Here is a 16,229-nt window from a genome sequence, read left to right on the forward strand (position 1 = left end):
TATAACTCAATAATATGACGAGAATGTCTTGTATTAAGAAAGATTAGCTCATTGAATCATTCGTCTAATTTAAGCTGTGATGTAGTAAATCCCTTCGCTGCTCGTGATAAGAGAGGCACGCTGTAAGGTGTCAGTTTTTAAAACGCGCCCTCCCGCGCCGTTTCAAACAATATAATACGTAGAGTCAAAAGATCGACGTACTTCTCTCTTTCCTCTGCCCCCCCCCTTCTCTCTCTCGCTCTCTCTCTCGCTCTCTCTCTCTCTCTCTCTCTCTCTGGCAGGGAGCATATGTGTATACTGTACCGGGGGGTGCGCTACAGTGCAGGCTCGACGTCACCTCTCCCATGGCGTCACATTGACGTAGCGCATACCAGGCTGCCTATGTAGAAAGGCAGACGCGCATAAATGTGCTATTGGACTTTCTCTCTCTCTCAGCGCTACACATAAACAAAGGCACATTGCAACTCCAGCCCCGGCGCGTCTGTCTCTTCCCGTAGCCACTTCATGCCGAGCCGGTTACAGTGGAACTGAGCAGGAGCACGGAGTACTTTTTTATTCCTCCACTCTTATTTTATAAGAGAAATATAAGAAAGAAAAAAAAAATCAACACAAATACAGACATCTCTTCTACTTTTTTTAATGAAACCTGGTCATCTTTTGCCACCGTAAGATCTACTTCATTCATCTGAATTTTTTAAACATTTTTTACTTTTTTTTTTGCCAAACTCTATTGGATATGCACAGGGAATTATTAGGGGTCTAAAAACATATGTAAAGACGGAACCGTCACAGCAAACAAGTAAGTAAACATCTTTTAAATTCTTATTTCTGACAAGACAACTTCGGATGGTCAAATGTAGTTTAATTTTTTTTTTTTTTGCCTTTTCTTTACACTTTAAACATAAAAAAAAAAGTTTGCGGTAATGTGCGGTAACCTGTTGAGCGCGAGCCTCGTCTCCACCGATGTCTCCGCTCCAGACGGATGGATGGATGGATGGCTCTGAATCCCCGAATTCATTTGCGAAAGGTCGTCAGATTATCGCCGGTTGTCATGGAAATGGGATGCCGCGTCTTTTTTTCTTTCTTGCCCCGGTGTAGCCTATACCCCGCCAGAAAGCTCGCGCTCTCACACCGGGACCGAGAGGCGTGCACTCCGGCTCCAGCCTCGAACACACTTTTTAATTTATTTTTTAAAACACATTAGGAGTTGCTTGGTTGCTTTCTGGTCGCTCTTACACACCTCCGTGTGCCTTTTGGTCAATTTAATTCTATTTCCTAATTTTTTTTATTTTTACTTATATTTCGTCTCTCCAGTTCCAGTCCTGGAGAGAGCTCGCGCGCGGAAAAAAAAGTCCCATCGATAGTTTATAGCGAGAAATATCGCACAAAAATATGTTCAGTTCTGCTCATCAACTGTTTCTTCTCGATTTTTATTTCTTATAGAGCACAATGACTATTCGCTTGACTGACTTTTGCCACTCCATGGCGTGTCGCATGGATGATTTTTGTGTATAGTTTCATATTGCGCACATGATACTATAATGAAAGTGCGTGGTCAGGATGGTATAATAGAAAACGATGGAAAATGTCGTGCAAACGTTCATGCATATTTCATCAATCTCTATCTTTCATTAAGAGAAAACGATTGCATTTGACAACCGATAATCACGCCCCCTCTTTATGAAACACACACACACACACAGACACACACACACACACCCACACACACAGTGAAAAATGAAGGAACCTTAAGTGCAATTAGGGTTATGGGGTTAGGTAACTATTTGCATTCCTGTTTCTAAAGGCCTTTGTAGCAAGGTTTCTGGAGGATCCAGATTTGTTATAAGGGATGTTCCCGGATCTTCCTTTTTTTGAGTATAGGATTCCTAAATGCTGAACGACATCCACTGACCATTAAGTATGAAGTTATTCAGCAATCCAAACTCTAGGCTAATCTACACCAGGTTAATAAAGACCAGAGTTGCTTGCTGAGATGTGCAAAGTATCTTGTCTTTTTGCCTCGAGCTTGTCTCCTCTTTCACCGTCGAGTCCCTCAGCTAATTTACTGTACTTGTGTTATTTTTTTTCATTCCTTTGTCAGCTCTCTGTCCTTTTACTCGTCTATTTGCTGGAAGCCTCTCTCCAGCGCGCTTATTGAGCGAGGAGGCGAGCGCGTGCTTAAGGGCTCTCATGCGGTTCTCTAGGTTACCGGGGGCGCGAGCGGACCAGGGGCTTTACACACTCACACACACACACACACACACACACACTCACTCACTCACTCACTCACACACACACACACACACACACGATTCCAGCTTGCTAGTATCATATCTAAGCATCATATGCACATGTGTTCTGAAAACACACCAGCCACATATAAATTTTTCTCAAGGTACAGAAAAGGTTCTAACTACTGCCCATTTCCACCCCTTAGAAATTAACCAACACTCTTACTGAGGTGGTTCCTTCATGTGGAACACCTGTACCTTTAGTCTGTATGTTGTACCTAAAAGATGCAAGCTTTACTCTTTGGAAAATGTATATAAATCATATGTAATGTTACACAAACCTTCCAAGGGGAAAGACGGAAGGTACAAAGGTAAGGCAGATCATGGAAAGGTAGAAGGCACATTCTTTTCCAGTGTGTTTGTTTTTAATTTTACCTTCACTTACACAACCCTTGTCCTGTTAGAGAACCTTTAAAAGTTCTATGTAGAACTGCAGACCAGTGAAGTTTACATTCAGAACCCATTTAAGAGAACCAAGACTCCAGTAAGTGTCACCTTTTTTTTTTTTTTTTTTTTGCTGGAGTCTATTGCCTATGGATTCAGTGTAGCCTACATGTAAGTCTTTTACTATTTAATATACTTTGGAGAATAAACAGACTTGTTTATGTGCTAATTTACTCTAATAACCTTTTACTAGCTCTAAGCATATAAGATTATAACTAAAATGTACAGCAGAAAGTAGAAATCAGAAACTTTTCTACAGAAGTGAAGAAATTTTTTTTCTGGGTGTAGACGTGGATTTCTTGGTGTCGAAACAGAACAAGATCAGGGATAAAATATGTTTGGAAATATACAGTTGTAAATATTTGATAATAAATAGAAAGGTGTGTGAAGTTGTGCTCGTGGTAACAGACGACAGGCTCGTGCTCGTGTGTTGTGTTGCGTCAGGGAGGGGGCGCTAGTCTCTTTCAGATTCCACCGCAGATATGCGCCGACTTTACTCTTCTTTACTCTTCTTCTCAGCAGTGTCCAGGTGCATTACTTGGATTTAGAAGTAGTCGTTTTGTAGAATGGAGAAAAAAAAAATCTATCAAAAAAAAAGCAAATATATATATATAGATAGATATCAGATCTAGTCAGCTGTGTGGCAATCTCACCTGAGCACATCATGCAATTTATTAATTTTCTGGGTTGATGTATTTTTTTTATTATTATTTTTTTTTTACAAGCAAAATATTAAATTGTTTTTATTATAATTGTTGATATTTTTTTGCTTCACCTTTTTTTTCTCTGGTTAAAATCTATCTTTGCTTTGCTTTTAAAAAATTTACCTTCGTCAATACTTTTTTATTGTTTACAATTCTTGGACACAGAGTTCTAATATACTCTAATATATATAAAAAAAAAAAAAGTAGAAGTTTTTGTTCTGGTCGTCTCATTTTCATGAACGTTGCCTCAAAAGTGCTAGAACAACAAATGATGCCTAAAGGAACCCCAACCCTTAATGGTTTCTAGTTGGAGGTCTCGCGCCTCCTTTTTTTTTAATTTGATCTATTAACTCGTTTTGTACGAGTTGCAATCAAACCAAATCTCAGCTATATTGATTGTGAAACGAGTGGCGCGCGCATATTCAGATTTTTTTTGTTGTCGTTGTTGTTGCATATTCACATTCTCAGTATATTGTTATAATCCTTTTCCGTTTCTGTTTTTTCACATGTTCGCATTTACTCATAATGTAAGAACAGTTTAACCAGGCCAGCGTGCTGCACTCGTGCACACCGTTTGTGGCTTTTGCGCAGTCATAGCACGTTTGTGTAGTAGTGGCTGCATAATGTACAAGCAGATATGCACTCCATCTGACTTCTGTGTCAGGAGAGATAATGGATGTATTCTTGCATTTAGAGCCTACATTTGGGCAAAGGATCAAAAACGATTACGTGTGCATGCGCGTGCGTGTGTGTATACTTTTGTGGTGACTGATGCGTTGAGCTTTTTCTCTTCTTTCTCTCAGCAGACCCCGGTTCGGAAGAGCGCCTGCAGCCGAGCTCTGAGTCCCGGCTCCCGGATACGTGCACCGTCGCGCGAGCTGCTACAGCGCCGAACCCCCGCCGCGCGCCACCTCCGCCCTCCAAACCCAGCACGATTCAGCGAGCAAAAGGTCAACCAGGTAGCGCGAGCCTAATTTCCTTTATGCTTTTGTTTATATGTATTTTTCCATCTGCACGTAGTTGTTTTTCCCCATAGATAGATAGATAGATAGATAGATAGATAGATAGATAGATAGATAGATAGATAGATAGATAGATAGATAGATAGATAGATAGAGATTGATATTTTGTTTAAGAGAAATAGTCTTCCTGCACCAGCCACACAGTGCAAGAATAAAGAGCAGGACTACATGCAAAAGTAGCAACACTAGTAAATAAAACATTTAAAAAGATGTAAGATGTATTGCACAATTTGCAAGGATTGCATTCTAACTGTAATTTATTATTAATATTTATTGCACACTAAACGTCCACCTTTAAAATGTCCTCCTTGCAGACAGGATTTGAATTTTCTGTAACTAGTCTAATAAATCGGTAAATGTCGCATGATTTTGTGACTGACTTTTCAGGTTCCGTTAGTGGAGAGTCGGGTGTCTATATACTCTAGTTTCTTTGGTTAGTCCATAGAATAAATGCACAACACCGTGTTATAAAAAAAAAAATCCTTGTTAATACGTGAACCTGGTGAGTTAAGGTTCTTGTGAATGCTTTTACCATGGTCCTTGTTGGTGTGCGTAAAAATAATCCAGAATGCTTTGATAGTGTGCGTAAAAGCGCAAGGCTATGTGTATTTGGTATCTCTTTCATTGTTCAGAAAAAGTGATGATTTTGAAAAGAAAAATGAAACCAAAATCCACAGAGAGATATATACGCCGGATGCTACACATATATAACCGCAGGTCTGGCAGTGTTGAAAGGGGACAGATGTACGGAATCTGCTATATTAAATGCAATATTATAAATTTTTCTCATTGTTGTTTTATATATCTATATATCTATATATCTATATATATATATATATATATATATATATATATATATATATATATATATAAAATATACTATTTTACTAGTGAGTGTGTGTGTGTGTGTGTAATTGTGTGTGTGTTGATGTTTTGCCGTTAGATCGATGGCCTTGTGACAATGAGCAGGAGGTCACAGTCTTTGGAACAGCTCCGTTTTGTCCATCTAAAATGCTCTCCTCGAGGTTAGACTCCCTCCTGTCTTTAAGCCACTCTCAGTACGCCTGTGTGTAACCCTGTCTGGAGCTTGAACTCACTCACACACTTAAATACACCGGGGCCTGGTTTTGTGCGCTTGGACTGAAGCTGCGTTCTCGTTTTGACTCTGAGTGTTTGTGTGGATTTAAAGATACTTATACTGTGATCGACTTTACATTTTAACTATTGAGAGAGAGTAAGAGAGAGAGAGAGAGATTTAAGACGCTGACAATAGAGGCTGGTTTCAGAGTTGGCAGCATGTGGTTCAGTTAAACATCAAATAAACTTTTATTTTCCATTTTCATGCATGCCCTGAACAAGGAACTCGTGCGTAATAAATTCAGTGTAATATAATAAATCTAATTTAATACAAGCTGTTTAAAAAATGTTAATATTGTTTTTGAACTTCAGCTGTGTAGATGTAGTGCAAAACTTGTTTGGTCTAGTTTTGGAACGAGAACGTCTGACTGGACACACACACACACACACACACACACAAAGTATTTATTTTCTGTGATGTAGGCTGGTGAGAGTGCAGGAAGGAAGATTGAGTCATTCTCGTGAACAGACTCCACGTCACACTTTGACCCCTTGGTTTTCCCTTGCTCTGTCTCCATGACGACAAAGGGGTCACGCGCCCACGTTTCACATCTGGATAAAACACTGCTCTATAAAGAAATTATAGATTTAAATTATTATTATTATTATTATTATTATTATTATTATTATTATTATTATTCATTTAAAAAAAACGGGCTTGTACTTGCCCCTTTTATTTATTTATTTATTTATTTATTTATTTATTTATTTAAACTTTGGACCTTTATCCCAGCTGGCTTCTTTATATTTAGAAAATTCAAATCGTTTTTATTTATTTATTTATTTATTTATTTATTTATTTATTTATTATTACCGGCATTTCTAGATTTCTGACTCAGCTCTCTGGAATTCAGTTTCATTCATTTATTCATTCATTCAAATTATTATTTTTTCAACTTTCCCATTAGTCCACAGTGTTGGAATGTTCGTAAAGTTTAAATCCGACACACACACACGCACATACGCGCGCGCGCGCTTCGAGCCACACCAGCATGTATTGAAACAATTTTAGCGGATAGCCACTGCATACGTGAAAACAAATTTAACACACATATGGTCAAAAACCAGTACACGCACGGGAAGGAATGGGGAAACGTTCCACGAGCGCGAGACTTTCACGTCAATACGCATTACAACAATACCGCTATGCCGTTTGCCTAGGCCAATCAGCGCGCTCACGGTAGCGTGAGCACGCGCAGGTGTACTGAGGACAAGTCAGCCGTTACGTCAACTGATTTGACTAAACGCAGGTGACGTGTTTGGAAGGGCGTGAAGCTTTCGGTCTACAACTTCCAACTAAAACGCCTGGAGAGAAGTACATAGTTTACACACGCACGCACGCGCACACACGCACGCACACACACACACAGTACGCACGCAGGTGGCAGGGTTGATGTAGTTTATACAGAGCACCCCAGGGCAGAATTCCGTCTCATCCTCCACAAACCACATTCTTTCTTACTACTCCAAACTGCATACTACCGTAGGGTGGGTACTAATATAATATATTTGTAGGTATAAAGTCATAGCTTGTGTGTGTGCGCGCGTGTGTGTTGCAGTGAATAAGCACAGAAATTATAATATACTGTATTATTATATACTAGTATACTCTATACTACACCATACTATACTTTTCTGTAAAGACCAGTGAAAAAATATGACTGGAAAACTATGCAGGAGCAGCATCAGTGGCTTGAGCTGGTGTGTGGTGTGCTTGTGCATGTGTAAAGGTACCTGGTGTTGGTTCACCCCATGAAACAGTTCACAGATAATTAGACAGTGACACTCTTTATTGTTTTAGTTCTGTTTTTCCACTCTTTTTTATCTCATCATTTCAGGGGGCTGGAGTTGTTTGAGCAGCCCATAAACACCCCTGGATGCTGATCATATTCTGTCAGGCCTAAATATAGCTATTTCCAATCCCCTTTATTATTACCTGAATTCAAATGCAATTTGGCAGTCAGGTACGGTCAGTTAGTAAGGTCTGGTGAGTGACTTGAACAGTAAGTAACATTTTATTTTTGTCATCTCGCAAGCCAAGATGCTTCTGTTCATTTTAGAAGTCATCTCTCAGCAACTGAATCAGCACTAATGCAATCCAGCCTTTTTATAGGTCAGGGTTATTTTGAGTATTCAGCTTTATGATGGTCTAGTTTTCTAGCATTTAAGCTTTATTTTGATAGAGAGTGATGTAATACTACCATACAAACAGCTCTAGATTTACTTCTAGCTATTCTGTGCAAGACTATCTGAGGCAATTTTCTGCTGAAATAAGTGACTAGGCATAAAACAAATTAAAAAGTAGAACAATAATTGGAAACAAAGCTATTAAAGCTGGCATTCTGTATGCTATCCTTATATTCCCTTCTTTCATTTCCAGTCCAGTTTGCTGGAAGAGAAAATCAAAACCAATAAAATTGTGTCACTGCCTAATTACCGACTGCACTAATATGTTTATGTCTCACTAACTCGTGTTTTTAAGGGAACATCTTTTTTTGTCCTTATTTGTTACTAACAGAAGAAAGCCATGAGGATAATGCTTAATGTCCTATTCTTATTCACATTTTAGACAAATATTTTTGATTCGAAATTGAATTAGGTCATAACATTAAAAACAATCTCTCTGGCTTTGTCCTTCTCTCTTTACAGACATGCCCTGTGTTCAGGCCCAGTATGGCCCCGCCCCCCCAGGGTCAAGCTACTCTGCCCAGTCCTTCGTCTATCCCAGCGAATACCACAGTAACGAGTTAATGGCACCGGACTACGCTAAATGCGATCTGGGTGGAGGGGAGATCTCCGCAGCAGCAGCCACTACATCGCTGCCCAGCTTTAATGTGTTTGTCGAGGGTGGCTTCGAGCCCAAACCCTCGTGCTTGTACCAGATGTCCACACCACAACGGTCCACCATTAAGAAGGAAGATGAGAGTTTTGCATCAGTTGATGAAGCCATGGCCACCGGGTCCATGTATTTTAAGCAGTCTCCACCTTCGACTCCACCCACACCACTCCACCCAGGCCCTGCTGGCACCTCTTTCCTATGGGAGGAGACTCACGGTCTACCTCTGGTGCCCCAAACATGCTCACGCTTCGCCCATTTCTATGACCAGACAGCACAGTCTGTACCCACTTCCAGCAGCTACGAGGCGCCCATGGGCTTGCCGATCCGGCCCGAGCGCTCTCCTTCGTCTTCTTCCTCGCACCCGCCGCCCAGCCTGGAGCCGCACTCACATGGGCACTCACATGTGTACCCACTGAATGTAGGCAAACCAGGAGGACTGGGCTTCCGTTCGCTGGGCATGGGGCCATGCCCACAGTCGCTCCTCGGAGAGAGCTTGCCGTCACCACCTGGACGTGCCACCTCTGGGGAGGGCACATGCGCTGTGTGTGGAGACAACGCCGCCTGCCAGCATTATGGTGTTCGCACATGTGAAGGCTGCAAGGGATTCTTCAAGGTAAGGAGTGAGAATCACACATGGCACCTCAAACAAGCCATGACTGAGCCATATAGAGGCTTAAAATTAAATCACACCCTGGGCTGTAGCTGGAATATATAGAATTGTTGGGAGATTCAAGCGTCCTGAGGGGCTGAGTTGGTTCAGCACATAAATGGTGCTCTATTATATCAAAAATGATAAAACTACAACTTTTAAAGATTCTCTGAGGGATTCTTAAAAGTTGTATCACAAAAAACATTTTAGAGTTGTAAGAGGAAACTTTTTAGGAACCCATAACTGTTCGATAAACTCTCTTTACAGAGTGCCTTGAATCACATTCTTCACTTCAAATGAAAGACAAACTTATGTAAGGAATCTTCTTTTGTTTGTTTTAATGATTATAAAGCCTATATTTGAGATTATTTCCAATAACACATTCACACATTGGGGGAAAAAAAAGAAAGTATTTTAGGGAGTCATGACCTTGCTACCTTTGGAGACACTGATTTCCTTTTGGTTACCAAAAACATGATATATCCAGGAAGTAACTGCAGTTTATTTAATCGTGGACGTAGTATAAATTGGGTATGGCACACAAAGTTTTCAGAGAGACAGGATGTTTTGGACAAAAAAAAATTCTGCATCAACTGTGAGAGCAGCGTGCTTCTGAGGCTGTAAGAGGAATATCTCCTGGTTTCACCTCCCACAGCATCAGAAGCACTTTGCTTACACAGCTGATGAAGGATGTTTGTATGAAACGTCTTGTATCTTTTCAAACAGTGTGTACAAATTATACTTAGTCAATCCCTCTCTCTCTCTCTCTCTCTGCTAGTTTTGATAATAACCAACCATATCCACCTACCCATTATTCACTAAATTAGTACATGTTGAATTAAATTAAATGAAATAACATGTTGAAATACATATCAGTGGAGAACCATAATTTCCTGATAAAGACTTTAGATCAGATTTTCATTATTCCTAAATTATAATGAATACTGTATTGTGTTTTCGTGTAACTGCTTGCAGTCGGTTGTGCGTTGTCGAATGCCGTGTACGTGTGTGGCAGTGTGTTTGCACTACGGCGGTGGCTTGTGTTAATTGCGTATTCATTAATGCCCATTCATGTTGCTCTTGGGGTGAATGGAGCTCTCGGCTGAAAAGTGGCACATACACCCGACGCCCCTCTCTCCTCGAGTGTGAGGCTCAGGGTTAACACACTATTGTTACACACTCGGCAGGCTCCTTTAACCAAGGTTGTAGCCTATTGTATTAAGAGAAGGATGTGTTGATGAGAGGTGTGTGTGTGTGTGTGTGTGAGCCTGAATATGTATGTTGAGGAAACGTTACACACTAAACAATGTTTAAACAGAAAAGCCGTTTCGGGAATTACACAAGCTTGAGTTGAGTTAGGGTCCAGTGCTTTGGTTTAAAATGTGAAAAAAAGTGTGTGTGTGTGCCTGAGTGCCTTTCACAAATCGTCTGACCGGCGGTTGCCACGGTGCCTGTGAGGGTCGTCTCCCCCGGCGACCAGCAAGAGGTGTGACAGCGGCGCGCACTTAAAATACAACAGCCTGGAGCTGTGTCCAATATCACACACACACACACAAAAGACACATCAATGCTAGGCAAAGGCACAAAACACTTAAAAGTTCATCTACTTTTCCATGTAGGAAGAAAATAAGGATCAACACTTTTTAAATATATATATATATATATATATATATATATATATATATATATATATATATATATATATATATATATATAATCATATTTCTCTTGCTTTTATAGAAGAGAGTTCAAGCACAGAATCTAAAGAGTGTGTGTCTGAGAGAGAGAGAGAGAGAGAGAGAGAGAGAGAATTAAGGATGACTGGGGAGAATGGTGGGCTGGAGATAATTGAATATAGCCTGTGGTCTGGTGCTGAAATAATCTATCCTTGTTCAATTAGTTTCACAATTTATTTTTATTTACTAATTAATAAAAGCAGGGGTTCGGGAGCCTCAGGCCTTTATGGCCAACACACACACACACACACACACTCACACACAAACACAAGTCAGATAATTAGCACATACACAAAGCAACTATTCAATTATATTCCCCACTGCTTTAGCACATAATACAAACATTAGTGACTGAATTTTAATGCTGTCCATTATTTCATATGCATTATTTCAGTGCTGTCCATAACTTACACATATACACCCATTTTGAACATTCCCGCTTATTTCAAATAAATGCAAACCATTGTGCTTAATGGATTGTACATATTTGCCATCGAATTATTCCAGCGCTAATTGGCGAATCATTGTTGGTTTTCTGACCATATCCTCTCCATTAATATGCACATCTTATTCTACTAAATGCTCTTATTTCCATATGAATGCATGCCATTTTGTATTAAGTAACGGCACGAAATATTAGGAAAACTCAGCTCTCTGTTTTACTCAGTCAACTTTTTCACAGTCGCTTCTCTCTCTTTAGTTTTCTGGCTGACTCATACTGTGCCTTGCGTTAGAGTATTATTCAGAATATATGTAAATAAAAGAGAGGCACCACGAAGAGGAGACGAATTCATTCAGAAATACACCTCCGTAAGCACTAGCACTGGAAGAACATGACCCGGTTGTGGATAGCGGATAGCCTGCAACGCTACCATAACTCAATTACACGTGTGCAGGAGTGTGTGAGCGTTGTTTTGTGTGTAATGAACGGCGTTCAAGGTGAGAAGGCAAAATTAAAGACACACGCAGGCTGGACGCACGAGACATAAAGACATAGCGGAAAAACATAGTCACGTATTGTGTCTGCAACACATCTGCACGCAAACACACACACATACACACACACTTAACCAATTAATGATGACCCATTTCCACCTTTTGCTCTTGAACAAACACACACTTCTAATTACTTGCTCAGAGCGCGTAAAGGAGAGAGAAAATGTCTGATTAGGGGAGGAGGAGGAGAGCAGGGCATGATGGAGGGTTCCTAAGGAGTTTGGATGTGTGACGAGGCCATTAGCACATGTTACATGTCATGAATCCACATCCGCTTGTCTGTACCAGCCCCCTGGACCTTGCTTGCTCACTGGACCACAGTGGACAAATGCAGATTATTATTTTTTTTTTTTTGTCTGTGTAAAATTCACGGCACAATTTTAATATATTTATACCCACAATATATAAGATGTATATAAGAAAGCATGAACCATACTAACGCAGTCCACAATGCAATGCAACCTTTATTTATTTTTATCTTATCCGGTTAATTTATTATTACCCTCTAGCCACAATGTGCACGCAACAGTGCACCCTCTGATTAAGCAAATGTTGTGTTATTGGGGTTAAAAGTGTGAAACCATCCATCCAGTTCCTTGTGGATGGACGTTATGATGATTGTCTCCTACTGTTTCCTAAAAATGCCTTAATGAGCATCTGGTTTATTCTGTTAAGTGATTAACAGTGTAGAGTAATTCTGCAAACCAGTCAGATTAACTAGTGGGCTCTGAAGAGAGAGATTCATTATGGATGTGTGTTTGTGTGTGTGTGTGTGTGTGTGTGTGTGGAGGTGTGGGTGCTCCATACTGATCTTCAGACAAGGTTACACCAACCGACTGTTCTGTCTCTCTACTGTTCTGCCTTGTTTCCCATTAATTTAAAGATAATGAGAGAGGTGGCACAGAGCGTAAATCCGTTCAGCTGTGTGTGTGTGAGTGTGTGTGTGTGAAGAGAGAGTGAGAGACAGGGATTATCACCTGTTGAAAAAGGTTCTGGTTTCACAGTACATAGTATGCAACCATAGGAGACTATTTAGTAAAGTAGTGTAAGGTTTCAATGGTGTTTCCGTGGAGGGGTCAAGGGAAGCTCGTGCTCTAGTGACGTCAAAAGCAGACTAGGACTGTTGTAAAGGCAATGACTGCAGGAGCCATGGGGCACCATGGGGGAAACAGTCTGTAATGGGGCTGCCAGGTCGCCCAGATTTCACATGTATTTCTCATGACAAATCTGATGCACTGTTTACGACTGTTTACAAGGATGCTTTTAGGTGGTGGCGCTCGGTGGACCACAAGTGCAAAAAAAGGGTAACCTACAAAAACCTGAAAGCCACAACAATCAGTGCAGCATTAAAATACAACATAGAGACGTGTTTAAAAAAAAAAAAAAGAAGAAGAAGAGAAAAGAAATAAAAAGAAACACAAAAGCTCAGCTCACTACTTTCTAGCTTCTACACCAGACTAGTGACTAGTCGTCTTGTTATTTTTATCTCATTTAATGAAGCAAATGTGTGGACTAAATGGTTCCTCTCAGGAACCATCTGGTCCCAACCTGCTCCCTCTACATCAGGTCTAGATCCACTACTGTGCAGTTTGCGATCCAGGCTTTACCCATGTCTATAATGGTTGAGAGGAAAAACCTAAGTGCATTAGGTCTGGCAGGCTAATACACACTCTGGAGAAAAGGGTACTAAAGGTACTCAGCTGCACCTGTTATGATGCAGCTAAGATACAGTACACTATATTCACGTTCCCATGTGAAAGATGCAATGACCAGGACAAGGAAAGTTACAGTACAGAAGAGATACAGGAAAGATAAGCACCTCAGAGTCGGTCACCAACCTGTTGCTTTGCAGTACGAGATTCCTGGAGAGATTGAACGTGGATATGTTCCACTGTTCTTCTGAACAGAATTCCCAAAATAATGCACGCGCTCTCTAGATGGGAGAAGTAAGAGGCGCACGCGCAGGAAAAGTTCGTAAATCGTTTAAAAAAAGCAAGTCTGATTAAAGAGAGTTAATGAAAACCTTGCCTCTCTGACAGACATCTTTGCGGTTTCGTTAAATTAGCGCTGTTTTCTTTTTTCCATTCGGTCTGTTAACCTTGCTCTGGTAGCCTGTCTAAATCTGTAATGAAACGGCTGTGTGTTTTTTTTGTTTGTTTTTGGCTGATATTACGACGCGATTAAATGAGCCACATATGTCGCTCGTGAAAGTTCTGTTTTTATGTTTGTTTTGTGCGCGCTCGTGACGGCGGCGGAACTCGCCGGTCGCACGCATCTTAAACGCGCGCGTGATTTTTTTTTTTGCATTTGAACGTTTTCGGTTGTCACGCGCACGTCTCTCTCTCTCTCACTCTCTCTCTCTCTCTCTCACTCGGGTGCATATCTTTATCTTATTTTCTCTTTTCTTTGCCAGAGCGCACATCTCTACCTCCCGCTTTCACTCGGGTTTTGCGCGTGCACATGTTTATGGCACTCTCGCTTTCTCTTTGCAAGTGCACATTTCTCTCTCTCTCTCTGTCTCTCTCTCTCTCTCTCTCTCTCTCATTGCGCTTGTACATCTCTTTCACTCTTTTTGCGCGTGCACAACTCTTTCAATCTTTTTGCGCGTGCACAACTCTCACTCTCTCCGCACACGGGCATCTCTCTCTCGATCTCTCATTTTCTCTCAATTTTTTGCGCTTGCACATCTCTGTCGCTCTTTTTGCGCGTGCACAACTTTCGCTCTCTCCGCACACGCGCATCTCTCTCTCTCTCTCTCGCTCTCTCTCTCAGCGCGCAGACAGCTCTAATATCATTTTAATAAGGTCGGTAATAATGTCGGCGGAGTAGAAAACCAGCCCAGCGGGCCCCCACTGTCTCTCTCCTTTCTCTCTTACACACACACACACATACACACACACACACACACACACAGAGCCCACTACCTAGCGCAGCCACGAGCTGACCCGCGAGCTCCCAAAGGAGTGTTTCTGCGCGCGAGAGTGGCCTGATCGCACCTCATTGTCAGCGGCTCGCGCTAATCACGCGTCTCTCCCGCAGGCTCGGCAAGGCGGGAAATTAATTTGATCAAATTATCCCGCCGGAGCTCGAGCTTTTTTTTAATACGCTGTAATTAAAATCTGACCCGGAAGCTAAACTTCCTATTTAATCCTTAACAGTGTCTGGGGTGAAATTAAATAGTAATGTGTTTATTGCTGCTGATCGTCTTCTGTCTCTTGTGTGCTGTGTGTGTGTGTGTGTGTGTCTTCTCACAGAGAACAGTGCAGAAGAATGCAAAGTATGTTTGTTTGGCCAGTAAAAACTGCCCAGTGGACAAAAGGAGACGAAACCGTTGTCAGTACTGCCGCTTCCAGAAATGTCTTAGTGTGGGCATGGTGAAGGAAGGTAAGAGATTTCAGTTGCACACACACACACACACACACACACACACACACACACTAGCATTTCACACAGCATGCAATCTAACAAACCCTTAACCCTTAACATCTCTATTAAGGCATGAATAATACAAACACACATTTGTATTACTGCCCTTGTGAGAACTTTCCAGTGACGTCATAATTAGTGCTAGGTCCTCTATGCAGTCTTTTTGACTAGTTCTCAGGGACCAACCAACAGTCAAACATCCCTATCCACATTTGCTTCAAGATATAAACACACACACACACACACACACACACTTAATAGCAAGGTTATACCAATAGAATGATTCAGTTACAGCAATCTCAATGTTGATATCCAGGAAATTTGATCAAAACCCTTTTTCCATATCTCACCAGATCTGTTTCCTCATTGCAGTTAGTGAATAACTGATTCATATAAATAAATAGCTCGTGAATAAAAATGCATAAATACGTTTAACCAAACCATAAACCATACAAATGGTTTAAAGTGTTAAATGAGCACGACTGGGTTCGCTTTAATGGTTGAAATCATTCTGAAATCAAATAAAACCAATTTAATATACATCCATTTGCAATGCATATGCTGTATTTATGAAAATCAGGATAAAAATAATCATACCAAAAGATCATGGGATTGTTAAACCGAGGCAGTCTGACAAGGAATAGTCAAAGATTGTATTAGGTACAATTTACACCATCATATTTTATTGCCAGAGATCAGCTTCCTTCGCCGTTCACATCGATTAATGAACTGTGGCTCTACAGTTTAATCCTCGCATGCTTAAATCCCGATGATAGTTGTCCACTCACCTTGTTGACTGTTTATCACAGCAATTATGGCCACAAGCCCAGTGCATATGACCCCTCCTGGACCTGTGGTTAGAGACAGGAGGATAATCTGCACATAAATCACTTAAAACACCACATACACACACTCACAGACGGCAGACGGCGAGGATATGCACCCTAATAAAGCCTCAGCGCTCGGCTCATCCGGCCCGGCACAT

At 41.0% G+C, this 16,229-nt stretch overlaps 1 protein-coding gene across 5 annotated transcripts in view; it reads left to right on the forward strand.

Moving 5' to 3' along the window:
* The first annotated feature begins 371 nt into the window (after positions 1-371).
* nr4a3 (nuclear receptor subfamily 4, group A, member 3) overlaps positions 372-16,229 on the forward strand; it is a 27,944-nt gene continuing 12,086 nt past the window's right edge. The window contains exons 1-5 of one of the 5 annotated variants that reach the window (XM_058376596.1): positions 373-799; positions 4,243-4,389; positions 5,405-5,486; positions 8,248-9,050; positions 15,073-15,202. In XM_058376596.1, coding sequence (XP_058232579.1) covers positions 5,423-5,486; positions 8,248-9,050; positions 15,073-15,202 — 997 coding nt within the window. In that variant the 5' untranslated portion in view covers positions 373-799; positions 4,243-4,389; positions 5,405-5,422. Of the gene's footprint in view, positions 800-4,242; positions 4,399-5,404; positions 5,487-8,247; positions 9,051-15,072; positions 15,203-16,229 lie in introns of all 5 variants that reach the window. The other 4 variants (XM_058376595.1, XM_058376597.1, XM_058376599.1 and 1 more) reach the window with 4 other exon arrangements.

The sequence above is a fragment of the Hemibagrus wyckioides genome, linkage group LG23 (assembly GCF_019097595.1).
Source record: "Hemibagrus wyckioides isolate EC202008001 linkage group LG23, SWU_Hwy_1.0, whole genome shotgun sequence".
NCBI classification, from domain to species: Eukaryota; Metazoa; Chordata; class Actinopteri; order Siluriformes; family Bagridae; genus Hemibagrus; species Hemibagrus wyckioides.